The sequence below is a fragment of the Ictidomys tridecemlineatus genome, chromosome 4 (genome assembly GCF_052094955.1).
Source record: "Ictidomys tridecemlineatus isolate mIctTri1 chromosome 4, mIctTri1.hap1, whole genome shotgun sequence".
Taxonomy (NCBI): domain Eukaryota; kingdom Metazoa; phylum Chordata; class Mammalia; order Rodentia; family Sciuridae; genus Ictidomys; species Ictidomys tridecemlineatus.
The window spans coordinates 202,392,983-202,406,110 of record NC_135480.1 but is presented as its reverse complement, the minus strand read 5'-3'; the positions used below and the strand labels follow the sequence as shown (position 1 = coordinate 202,406,110).

The window sequence follows — 13,128 nt, the reverse complement described above, 5'->3', positions numbered from 1 at the left end:
ACCATTTTTCTCTTTAAAGAATATCACTGTTAATGAAAAACTACTGTCTCTTTAAATCGAAAGTCTGGTGCATGAATGGAAAATATTACCCAGAACCCAAGCAGGAATAGTCTCGGCTGCAGGGCACTCTTTTCAGGAACAGCAAATGCTTTGTGTGATGAACAGCAGTTTTAATGGTAATCTCTGGCTTCATCTGTTCTTGTTGCTATTATGTAATAGATTACAATTTCACATTATTTTTAATTTTGACAAATTATTTTATAACAACAACTAATATTTTACGTCTAGGATCTTAGAACCACAGAGGGAACTTTGAAAGAAGACAGATCTCCAGGCCCCACCCGAGACATCTGGATGGTTAGAAAGTGTTTAGGGCAGCTCTGATTTATAGCCAGGACAGCAAGCTGCTATGGCAGAGCTGGCCAGTGGGGCGCTGCTGACCAGCCGTTCCCAGATCCCAGTGTGGGACTCAGTGGCCACAGTTCTCCACAGTTTTCATTGGCTTAGATGAATACCAAGTAATAAGGAAGACCAAATTTGTAGACATAAAACTGGAAGAGAGAGAGAGAGAGAAAATCCATACTAGATAACAAGATTCAAAGGAATCATGGTGTACTGGGAGCAACCAGTAGGATAAGATTTAAAAGAAAACCTGTAAAGTTGACATTTAGGTAGCAAATGATCAATTGCAGGATGGCTGAGACTGGCCTTGATATCAGGTTACATGAAAAAGAACTGAGACTCACAGGTGACCCGAAACTCAAAATGAGCCAAGAGGATGCCCAACCAATATGGCAGAGTTGATACCAAAAGTCTGCCTTCTCCCTCCAAAGACAGAAACGCTGGATATACTCCCAGGTGTCTCCAGTGAAGAAAGAACTGAGGACCAGAGCAGGGTGAGCCATGACAAGCCACAGGGTCTGCAGTGGTCTTTCTGACAAGTGGGTCTATCCTCAGGGGCTGCCAAGAGATGGTGCTGGGGGTCCACTCGCTTGCCCCCTGGGCCACATGGGAAAACCACACTCAGAAGGGAAAACAATGGCTCAGACCTTGGGGCCTGAGGCACCAGGGCTGTGCAGACAGTGCTGCTGTTTACCTGGTTTCTGGAGGGCTTGCAGTGCTGTGGGTGCTGGGGCATGGGGGCCCTGTTACTCACTGGTCCCAATAAGGGCTAGATCACCCCCAGGGACCTGAGTGCTAGGGACAACACAGCTGGTAGGCCTGACTCAGGGGTGGGTGGGGACTCACTTATAGTTGTCATCTTCCACGAACTTCTGGAGCTCTTCAATGTAGCGCACTGACTTCAGGTACTTCTGCACATGGGGCAGGGTTGTGAGGTGATCTGCAAAAGGTAGACAAAACCCAGAGGCCTCAGTCTCTCCCACCTCCAGTCCCAAAGGAAAAGCACAGGAAGTACAAATCAGATGCTCCTTGGATACTGAGGTCCATTCCCTCTGCCAGCAGTGCTGACCTGCCTCAGGGTCAGACCCTGTGCTGGGCACAAAGGGGTGGTCAGACCTAGGTTAGGCCCTTGAGGAGTGACCCCTAAATGTGTGGGCCACAGATGCCACACTCCAAGGCCACCACAGTTCTCCAGCCAGGAAGGAGAATCTGAGGCCTCCACTTAGAGCTCAGAGTTGGGAAGAGAAGGTGTGCTGACCTCTAGAACAGACTAGAAATAGCTGTCTGTGCCCTAAACATATGCCCACTGGAGGAATCAGGCAAACCTCCCATGCCTGCCCACTGTCTGTGTGGCAGGAATACAGGAACCACTGATTTGGGTGCACAAGCCCAATCCAGACCATGGCCCGTGGCTTTAGCTGCTGCATGCTGGGAAGAAAGGCAGGAGCCCTGTGCCTGAGCACCTGTCTGAGCTGGACTGGGCTCCAGATGATTCTATCTTAACCTTCACTCAGCCTCACATAGGAGGCATGGAGGAAGAACCTGGGCAACTGAGAAGCAACAGAGCCATGGTGGACGCAGGTTAGCGGAAGCCGTGCCACACCACACTGCCTCTCCTTCTTGGGTGATTGCTGCCAGCCACTCTCTGTAGACTTCACAGTCACTGCACTCCTCCTGAGGGGGCCACGGGGTGGGACAGAAACTTTAATTGGCAGGAGTGGAGGAGGCTTTGAAGAGGATGGGTAGGGAGGACCCTCTTTTTCCTGGACGGGCATCCAGGTGCTGGGGGAGCCCTTGGAGGTTTGTCCCCTTGGCTGCCAGATTCTGAAGGTCATTTTGCTTCTCTAAAGTCTCCATGTTCTCGTCTGTGAAACGCGAATAAGGACACCTGCTCTAAGGTGATGCAGTGGCAAGTGAGGCTAATGGTGAAAGGTGAGAGCACTTCCTGAGCTCTGCGGAAACATGAGGGCTGTGCCCAGGGCACCGCTCACATCATGGCCCCAGCTTCATGCATGAACAAACCTTATAGAGGAGAAAGTGACTTTTCAAGAGGTAGCTCTGAGACTTCAACTGAGTCTGTCTGACCTGAAGCCTATGTCTGTGACTGCTCTGCTCATCATGGTGAGTGGAGGCTCTGGGACAAGGGAGGCCCCTGCACTGAGAACACAGATACCTGTCAGAGGAAGGCTGACCTGGATGGTGGCCTTTGAAGACCAAACTGATGTGGAAAGGATCTAGCACATATTTGAAGCTTGAGATATTAAAATGAAGAGCTTTGTTGGACCACCTGGTTTCTGAAGTGTTCTAGAAGAAATTTGATGTTGGACCCAAATTTCAATGATGCAAGATCTTAAAATCTCAAGAAACAAGGTTACTAACCATAGCTGCAGGAAACTTGTAAATCAGCAATTATTCGGAGAATATTGTTCATCTGATTAGATCTTTGTTCATTTTCCATGATGCTGCCTGAGGCAGGATATGCAGAATCGATGTAGATTAAATCCAGAAGATAGATTCCTAAAATTAAAGAAGACATTAACTGTGGTGGGAGTTTACTACTGATCAGAGCAAAAGAGCACAAAATAGCCCTGTTCTGCAAGAAGGTAGAAAGGGTGTCTCATGGAGACCCGTTTTGACTGCAATTCCAATCCTGACTCTTCATTTTTCATGCAGACTGTAAATTGAACATCTGAGCAACATCCAAAATGAATGCTGGCAGAGTTTAACATTTCTTGTTCATACTTTTTCCAACAATAAAGCTTTTTACTTAGAATACAAATGGAAAATAACAGGACATGAAAGAGATGAATACTTTAGTTTTTCACCAACCACTACAGTTTATTTAACAGGTCTAAACTGTCATGTTGAGCAGGACATCTGTTTGAGCTGTTAGAGTTTGGATCTGGAACATTTTCCAAAGGCTCATGTATGGAAAGCTTCAGAGATTTAGGGAAGTGACTGGATCATGAGGGCTCTAACCTTAAGAATGGATTAGTCCACTGGGGGATTCATGGCTAAATGGAGACTAGGAGTGGTGGTGGAGACTAGGAGGTGGAACCTAGTTGGCAGGGGTGGGTCCTTGGAGGCATGACCTTGGGGACTGTATCTTGTCTCCCCCATTCCTTGCTCTCTCTCACTCACTGTACCTCCCAGTCACCATGAGGTGAGTAGCTATGCTCCACTACTCCCTTCTGCCATGACACTCTGCCTCACCACAGCCCAGAAACAATGGAGCCAGCCAACCGTGGACTGAAACCTCAGAAACCAGGAGCCAAAATAACTCCTCTCTTCTTTAAGTTGTTTATCTCAGGTATTTTTTTCAAAGCAATAAAAAAGACTAACATGTTAAATTCTCTTCATTTATTCACTTAAGTGTGTGTTTATTTGTCTCTGTCCAAATAGTATGCATGCATGCACTTATACAATCATAAATTAACTAGAGAACAAGAAGAGATTAAAAATGGAAAAGTTTTCAGTATACAGAACTAAGACTAGACAGAGAATTCTCCTGAGAATGCTTAAAATAAGGTATGATATAAAAACATTGTCATAACAGGCCAGTAATGAGCTGGGGGAATTCAGGTCAAGTTGCCAGTGAGAGAGAGAGAGAGAGAGAGAGAGAGAGAGAGAGATTATAGTGGTATAGTAACAACATTAGCAAGCTTGGTTTTTTGGTTTTCTCCTCCTCCTCCTCCTCCTCCTCCTCCACCTCCTCCTTCTTTTAGTTGTACATGGACACAATGCTTTTGCTTTATTTATTTTTATATGGTGCTGAGGATCGAACCAGTGCCTCACAAGTGCTAGGCAAGTGCTCTGTCCCTGAGCTAAATACAACTCCAGCCCCACAGCTTGGTTTTACATAAACGAAAACATAGTTCTTTTCAGATACCAATAGACTACTTACAAATTTTTGTAAGTAGAAAAGTTCTTTATAACCTAGTATAAACAAATTTTTGTATGGGAGGAATGAAGGAACTTTAGATAGGGCAAAGGCAAAGGAGGGGGCATGGAGGTAGGAAAGACGGTGGAATGAGTTAGACATCATTACCCTACATACATGTATGAAGACAGGAATGGTGTGAAAATACTTTATGTATAACCAGTGACTTGAAAAATTGTGCTCTATATGTGTAATATGAAATGAACTGCATTCTGCCATCATATATAACAAGTTAGAATAAATAAAACTTAATAAAAAACTAAAAGAAAAGTTCTGTAAGTTCTAAAAAGTAAATACCATATTATTCACATGCTTTGACCTTACTATAATACATCTATGATTTAAATCCTAAAAAATTCTAACCATTTGAAAACACACACACATATACATATTCATAAGTAACTCCTAGGTCAAAGAAAAAACAAAAAAATCTAAAATAAAAAAATCTGTTTGAAGATGATAACAGGAACACTACATATCAAAAAAAGTATGGTTCTGGCCAATATGGTAATATGAGAAAATTTTATAACCTTAGAAGTTTATTATTAAATGACTAAGTATTGTTACAAACACAGAAATTAACCTCATACTTTAGAATTTTGCATAGATGGAGAGTACTGAACCAGGAATTATACCTTCATTATCTTATTTATCCTTCCAACAACCCATTTTATAGAGGGAAAAAAAGGAAACTCGGAGAGGATGTGTAACTTGCTTGAGGTCACAAGCTGGTAAATGCTGGAGATGGGAGTCGAACCCAAGCCTGCCTCCTCTGGAGTGCACGCTTCCTGCTGCCATAGTGGACCACTGGTACTGGATACCATGACTCACTCATCTGCTTTTAAAATAGTTACACATTGTTATGGGAAACTATTAAATCACAGAAACATATGCTAGTACTTCTCATAGGAGTCATTTCCACTTCCTTTCTTTCTGGTGGTACCATGCTTCCAATATTTTACTAATTAGAAATAATTTCCCTTGAACAGAAGCTCTAAGTCTGGTAGGTTTGAACCCATGGCTTTATTCTTTCTCTTAACTTTGTTTTTCCTCTCTCCTCTTTAAAATGTAACTCAGTTACCTCCCCAAGGACTCAGCAATGGCAATCCTGAAAATCCCATTATTGCTTCAACCACAACAGAAAGCAACCCCCAGAGTTGAGCAGGGGGCGGAGGGATGTGGGCCACCAGGCAGTGTGACTGCAGACACAGCACACAGATGTCAGCCTGGCTGACTCAGAGGGGCTGGGCAAATCTCAGCCCAGAGCAGGATAAGGGCAAAGGGGGCCTTCTGCTTCTGGGGTCTACGGCAAGACCGAACTGACCCCTCCTTGTTGCATCAACTCTGAGAAGGAGGAGGAGATAATGAAATCTCAGGGATTAAGGAGCAAGAGGGCTGGGACTTGCCCCAGGTCTGTCTGGCTGCAGGTCCAGTCCCAGCCCCTCCTTGCACTCTGAGGAGTGGGGGCTCACTACTGCCTGAGAGTAGCGTGTTCACGGATCCCTGCCAGGAAGCACGCACACTCTAGCACCTGCCTGCTCCTCAGGCCACAGTGTGCTAAGGATGGGGTGACCCCCGCCAAGGAGGCTCCTGGCTCCAGTGACTTGGGGAAACCTACCCCTGGTCATGCATGAACAGACCCTCTGCTAGACAGTCTTCTACAGCCACAGCGGCTACAGGAGCAGATTTTCTGTAACTAACAAAGTTTTCAGGGAACCCTTTTCTGTGGCATAGTAGTCCATATTAGGAAATATTTATACACCCTAAGCATAGGAAATCATAAGAATAACCACCTCCAGCTGGCACTGTGCCAGGTGCTGGGTTGATTCCTCTGTTAGTGCTCGCCACAGCCCCAGCTGGAGACGTGACTGTGTCACCCATGTACTTAAGGCCTGACTCCCCACCAGCCTAAACCCTGAGAACAGGCGGTGTGTCCTGTTCTAAGGGCTCAGTCGCCGGTGTCTGGAACAGACAAGGAGGAGCTGCGTGGTAAACACCAGCTGAAGAAGGGAATGCCGGAACAAAGGCATATTTTATTCATCACAGACAATAACTGTAGGAAGCACATGTTGTTCTGTAGCTGAAGAGACACCGAGAGTCACGTGGCCATGATGACCACTGATGTTTACTGAGCACTTATTATGCCACCCCAGGTCCTAAACTAAGAGCTTTGGACAGGTTACTGATCTGTAAGAACAACACTGTTGCAGGAGGTCTCACCCCTGTGGTACAGAGGAAGGAACTGAGCTGAGAGAGGTTGCATTGCTGGCCTGAGGTCACACAGTGGGGGAGTTGCACAGGCAGGATTTGCACACAAGTCTGTCCAGGCTGCTGTATTATCAGTCCTTCTTTCCCTTCAGCCAGATCCTCCAGTGCCTAGCCAGATGGCGACATAGCTGAAGCTGGGGGGGATTACACTCTTCCAGGAAGGCTCATGAGGAGACTGTGGCTACCTCTCCTTGCTACACCAACCACCTCTTATTCCCTACCTCCATCATGCCCATTGGAGCACATCTGTCCCAGGTCCCATTATCAGTGGCCCACCCAGACTTGGGGGCTCTGCCAGATCTGTAGCATTGTAGGCAGCTGTGACGGGGGGGGGGGCAGAGGCAGACTTGGAGACTTGCTTCTGCTACCTACCAGAGTGAGGGTGGCCTCAGGTGAGGCTTTTCATCTCCTGGGACCTCAGTTTCCTTGACAATTAAAGTGGATAATAATTTTGAGTGAATGGAGTCTCCTGGCCTAAGGCCTGGACCACTGAAGTGGCCAAGAAGTTAAGCTGACCCTGACCTGGCTCCCTTATGAGGTCCCACTGGGATCAGCAGTGGATGTTCAAGAGATGGAAGCACCCAGCTGCATTTGCCATAATCATGGATGGTGCCCAGAAGCTAGTCACACAAGGCCACTCCAAGCTGGCCCATACTGGGAGCTTCCATCTGGAGGGGATAGCACAGCTGGACATCACAGCCTTTATTCCTACTTAGACAGTTAATGAAGCGGACAACACTGTATTGTTGGCCCATGAAGATGCGCAGCAACAGGACCAGCCACTGACTTTGGCTGCTGTAGGGTTGAGTGATGCCAGGGACTGGGCTGGAAGGGGAGGTGTGGACACTTCAGAGGAAGGAGCTGTAATAGTCCCAGCCACTGTCTGCTACTGGGAGAATGTGTGCTAATATCTCATGCACTTTTGCAGCAATCTTGACAAGCAGGTACCCTCATTCTCCCATTTTACAGGTTAGGAAACTGAGATTTAGGAAGAAAAGTGACTAGGCCAAGATCAAACAGCTTGCAAGTATGAGTCAGGCCTATCTGACTTCAAAGACTTGGGACTGAGATCAGTGCTAGGGGCTTGGGGCTGGCAGGGTCCTAGCCACAGAGCTGGAGGCATGAGGAACACTGCTGTGGCCTGCCTGTTGAGGACACTGTGGCAGCTGGCTCCAGCCCCATGCCATGCCACCCGCAGACCAGCCCTCCCTTGAGGGGGCAACTCCCCAGACCACATGTCTGCTCTGCTGCTCCTCTGTGCCCCACACAGGGCCTGGCGACACTGCCATGGCTGCCACATGAGTGCCAGCCAGACTGCTGTGGCGGGGCAAGGACCCCCAGGGCCTGGAGCCGGCAGCCTGGCTGGCTGTGTGGTGGAGCCCTCACTGAGGCTGGGCTGGCCTCAGCATGAGGGGTGGGTGGCCACCCCTGCTTCCTGACCTGAATCCGGGCTCCCTCCAGAGGTATGCCCAAGATGCCCCAGTCCCAAGGAGGGAGCTCGCAAGAACAAAGGACGCGCTCTCCTGAACAGACCCCTGCTCTGAGGCTGAGGGACACCCATGTTCAGTGGCGCGGAGCCCTCTGCAAGGCCAGGCACTTGAGCTTCCCTGAGCCAAAGCCCGTGGCTAGCCCAGGGCTCCCCGCAGGCCCGGGGACTCACTGCGCCCTTGTTCTCCCATCGCCGCCCCGTCTCGCTTCCAGCCCAAGTCTGGTTTTGGTTTTTCTCACACGGCTTTCTTTTCAATAAGGGAAATTCTGCTGTGTTGAGGGAAAAAAAATCTTTGCGGTATAAAAATGTGCCACATTTCCATCTCAAGCGTTCTATTTTCTCTCTCTCCTTTTCAAAGTTTGAGATGAAAGACTTTTTCCCATATTCTCCCACTCTGCCTTGCAAAGCCCACTCTCAGACTTCAGAAATGAGGAGTGCTGGCACCCAGGACTACACTGTGTGATTCGATCATATTAACTGTCCCCATAAGTTCCAAATGAAATAACAGCAGCTGCTCATTAGGGTTTGCGTTTGTTTGTTTTTTTTCCAAGAGAGCACAAAGCAATTCCATTTTCTGAAGACAGCTCCGGCTCCCTGAGAAGATGCAGAAGACTGTGTGTATTAATTAGTGCCTGCTAATTAATATCAAGCCTGCAAAACAGGGGCTTCAGAATAGATCCTCATTTAAAGAATAATTCCTATGGGCAGTCTGTGGGCTGCTCGCTGTCACGGAGACATATGCTTCCAGGTCTGCAGGGAAGGGGAAGGCCTGGCCCAGCAGTCACGTGTCAGGTGGTGAGAAGCCGTGTTTTCTGCAGGAGCACATGGCTTCATTTATGTCTTGGTGTTGTGGCTCATGAATCACAAAGTCACATGGACAAAGTCCTGCAGCCTGGATAGAATCCTGGGGTCCAGAGGAGCCAAGTCTCTTCCAGGTTCCCCAAGGTGAAATGAGGACATGGCCAAGATCCCTGGGTGTCCCGGGGATTACCTGGCAATGTAAAGGTGCAAGGAGGTAATCTACTGCAAGTGTCCCTGGAGAGCTAGGGATGGCATGGCATGTGCTGGGGTCCTAATCAGCAGAAAGAAAGGGGGTGAAAAGAAGGCATTGGTCTGGTGACTGTTATTGGCCTTGCTTTGTGATAGACCCTGTGCTACGTGTACCATCTCATTTAAACCTTCAACAACTTTACTGGCAAGAGAAAAAAAAAAAAGACACTTTTGTCTGCCCAATATCCACTTCCTAATTCTTCTGGAAACAGCTCTTGATTTTCTATTGGGGGGAATCCCACCTTCCACACTCATGATCCATGTGGTTTTGGTGGGTCTGGAGAATTCACTCCTTCCTTTTCCCCAGGGGTAAAAACAACTTCTAAAAAATAAAAAATAAAAAGCATTTGGTAAAGAAAAACCTTTACCAAATAACTCAGAGATGAAAGAAGGAATTAAAATCACTAACTATCCACACATTATGTAATCAAAACCTTATAACTATACTCAGAGAAAAGTCCATACTTTAGAAAGAAAAAAATGCATGGTCTTAGTATTTATCATAGAGAATTAGGATTTTTTATACAGAAAAAGAATAAAACACAGCAAAAAGCAAGAAGAACATAATTAAAATATAAAAGCAGAAATAATGAATTTAAAAACCAAAAGTCCAGCAAAGTAATAAAAAAAAAATCTGAAAGCTGGTTCTTTGAAAAAGAACTGAAGAAATAGAGAATCTTTGGGTATGAATGACAGAGAGGAAAAAAAGAAAGAAAACACAAATGTACAATGTTAGTGGTGAGAAGGGGCTAAGACTACATGCATGGAGGAGATGTTAAAATAATTGTAATTTTATGGTAACAAAGTTGGAAATCTAGATTAAATGGTTGCTTATTAGGAAAATCTACTTTTTTCCCCAAATTGTCTCAAGAAGAGGCAAAAACTTCTGCTAATATTAATATTTTTATTAAACTAAAAATTTGCTAATATTTTACCTAAAAATATTAATATTTAGAAAGACACTATAATTCAAACTACAATACCTAGAAACTCGTTCATAAAACCTTTAAAGAAAATCTGAATGTTATTTAAAGTGTTTCATACCATAGAAGGGAATAGTTGCAGCTCTTTTTGACTCTAGCATGGAAAAACCCAACAGAGGTGGCAAACGTTAGAGCATTAAGATACTTGCAAGTTATAGGACAGCTGATATATAAAGGGCTCCTACAATGAAGGCCAATGTTATAGAGAATGAGCCACATGCTCATGTGGAAGAGATAAATGATGAATAAAGATGTGAAATTTAGCTGGGCACAGTGGCGTACACCTGTAATCCTAGTAACCCTGGAATCTAAGGCAGGAGATTGGGAGTTCAAAGCCAGCCTAAGCAACTTAGTGAGGCCCTAAGAAACTTAGTGAAACCCTGTCTCAAAATAAAGAAAAATAAAATAAAAAGGGCTGGGAATGTGGCTGAGTTGTTAAGCACCCCTGGGTTTCACCTCTAATACCAAAAAAATAAGGATATGAAAGATGCTCAAGGCTCACTAGTAATCAAAGAAGTACATATTAAAACAAAATTATTGGGCTGGGGATGTGGCTCAAGTGGTAGTGCGCTCGCCTGGCATGCGTGAGGCCCGGGTTCGATCCTCAGCACCACATACAGACAAAGATGTTGTGTCCGCCGAGAACTAAAAAATAAATATTAAAAAAAACAAAAAACAAAATTATTTTTGCCACTTATACTGACAAAAATAAAAAAGAATGATAATACTTAGGATGGATGAGAGTATAGTAGAAACTGATAGAAACTTTTAGGAGATAATTAGCCATATCTACCAAAATTTCAAATATATATTTTCTAGGACCCAGCAATTTCACTCCTAGAAACTTATTCTACAGCAATGCTTATACAAATTGGCAAATATTAACAAGTAATATTCATTAAAGCACCACACCCCTGGCCCTCTGGGCCTCCTCCTGCCTGCTGGCTGTTGGCTGGCTGCCCTTTCTTCTGTCACAGTCTTGATCACACTCCTGGGGGCCAAGTGCTGTTAGTAGAGCTGACTAGAGCCAAAGTCGCATCCATTCTCTCTCTCTCTCTCTCTCTCTCTCTCTCTCTCTTACACACACACACACACACACACACACACACACACACACACAAACACAAACACACACAACTCACTTGCATCTGGCCTCTGAAACTCCACTGTTCAGTGGAAGCAAGTGGCCATGGCTGTTGGACACCCACTGTACTGCCACTCTGTTAGGGCCAGCCCTGAGTTCTGCTATCTCCAAGCTAAATACCCTTATTTCTCTGAGTGCTCTGAAGGGCTTCCAGAGGTGCTAACGTCACCAAGAGGAAATGCAAAATGATTCCCCCAGTGAAAGCCTCGGAAACCTGCCTCTATATTGGGTAGAACCGAGGCTGCCCACGTGCCAAGGAAAACACTCCCAAGCTTGTCTTTCCAGTGCTGGCTCCGGGACCTGCTACTGTGCACAGAAAGGCTCCCTGAACGTCTCAGGCCACCAGGATCCCAGCCAGAGAATGAGCTCACAGACAGCCGCCTTAGTCGCCAAGGTATTTTCCACTTCCACTAATGCACTCCTATGTCTGCGGCCACGCTGTACCTAGTCTTCACAGATACCTAAATAATAACAGGGCAAATGCAAAAACCCCGCTTCATTCAGGACTCAGTGGAAACTGTGTGACAAAATACCACATTCTGAACCTCAGCCACCAATCCCTCTATTCTCTGGAAACAAGCAACAGAGTTTAGGAGGGTTGGCTAGAACCAAGCTGATTTTCACTTTCTTAGAGTAAATTCTTCCCTGATTTTGCTAACTTGAAAACTGAAAGGCTTCTTGGGCCCTCTGGAGAGAAGGTGTTGTAACTCACCTATTTGTGGCTTTAGGCTCAGGGGTTTTGATCCTTCCTGCCTTTCCTGAGAGCAAGAGGATGTGAGTCCCCACAGGGCAGCCCTAGAAAACCCACTTTCAGTGGCCAGGGCTCCTCTAAAAAAATTCATAGTGGAGCTATCTCTGTGGACTCTTCACCAGGACACTGTGGACACAAGGCTCTCAGCCCAGCCAGATCCAACTGGCCCTGGGCAGCCCCACCTTTCCAACACTTCTGATGTCAGGGCCAGGGTGGGCAAAGCAGCCTCTCAGCCCCACCAGCAGAGGAAACTGAAAGTAGCCAGTGCAGTGGCTGGCTGCATCTAACCCAGGTTAGTGGGCATGGGTGGCTAGAGGAGAGCCTGGCTGGGTCCTGCTTCGGGCTGGAGGGCCCAGCCTCATCTTCCCTCCTTATGTGCCTCTCTCCTACTCACCAGACTCAATTCCCTTGGAAAAAAAATCCAAGAAACTTGACCTCCTGGGTCCGGGGCTCCTGGTCAGCTCCTTGAGAGCTATCTGTCTACTCTGGCCTGGTCTCCAGCACCAGTTTTACTCCTTTCTGGCTTTCCCTCTCCTCCACAGCTCACTGTGCTCCCAGCAGGCCTTGGGGTCAGTGCTGCCCTCATTAGGACACTCCTGGTTACACCATCAGAGGATGCTTTGTAGGGAAGGGAGAGGTCTAACTGGCAGAGAAGCAATTCTGCTGGTCAATTAGAAGAGACCAGGAGCCTGAGAGAAGATGGTGGGACTTTCTGGGAAGGGGATGCCACAAGGACACAGGGACAGTCTACTCAGCGATGTCCACCATCACTGATAAAGGACATCAGTGCTACAGATATTTGTGGAGTATCCCCTCCACCCTAGATTCAGGGGTAGAGGAGAACTAGAGAGGCATGTTCCCTGACTCCATGAGGCACACAGCCTGGCACTAATTATACAGATAATTAAGGGCATGAAACTACTAAAACAAAAACTCTAGGAATTGCGGCAGGGGTTGTGGATCAGAGGAAGAGCACTCGCCTAGTCTGCATGAGGCACTGGGTTCGATCCTCAGCACCACATAAAAATAAAATAAAGGTATTGTGTCTACCTACAAATAAAAAATAAAAATTTCTTTTAAACTCTAGGAATTATCCTCAGT

General features: G+C 46.3%; 1 protein-coding gene across 24 annotated transcripts in view; it reads right to left on the bottom strand.

The window, feature by feature from the left end:
• The window catches only part of Ralgps1 (Ral GEF with PH domain and SH3 binding motif 1), a 246,469-nt gene that overhangs the window by 39,383 nt on the left and 193,958 nt on the right, over positions 1 to 13,128 (bottom strand). For all 24 annotated transcript variants that reach the window (XR_013438308.1, XR_013438309.1, XR_013438310.1 and 21 more), the window contains 2 exons: positions 2,782 to 2,919; positions 1,249 to 1,342 (listed from right to left, as the gene is read on the bottom strand). Coding sequence is in view for 21 of the 24 variants with exons in the window: in XM_078048253.1 (XP_077904379.1) it covers positions 1,249 to 1,342; positions 2,782 to 2,919 (232 nt within the window). In the remaining 3 variants the exon portion in view is untranslated. The remainder of the gene's footprint in view (positions 1 to 1,248; positions 1,343 to 2,781; positions 2,920 to 13,128) is intronic.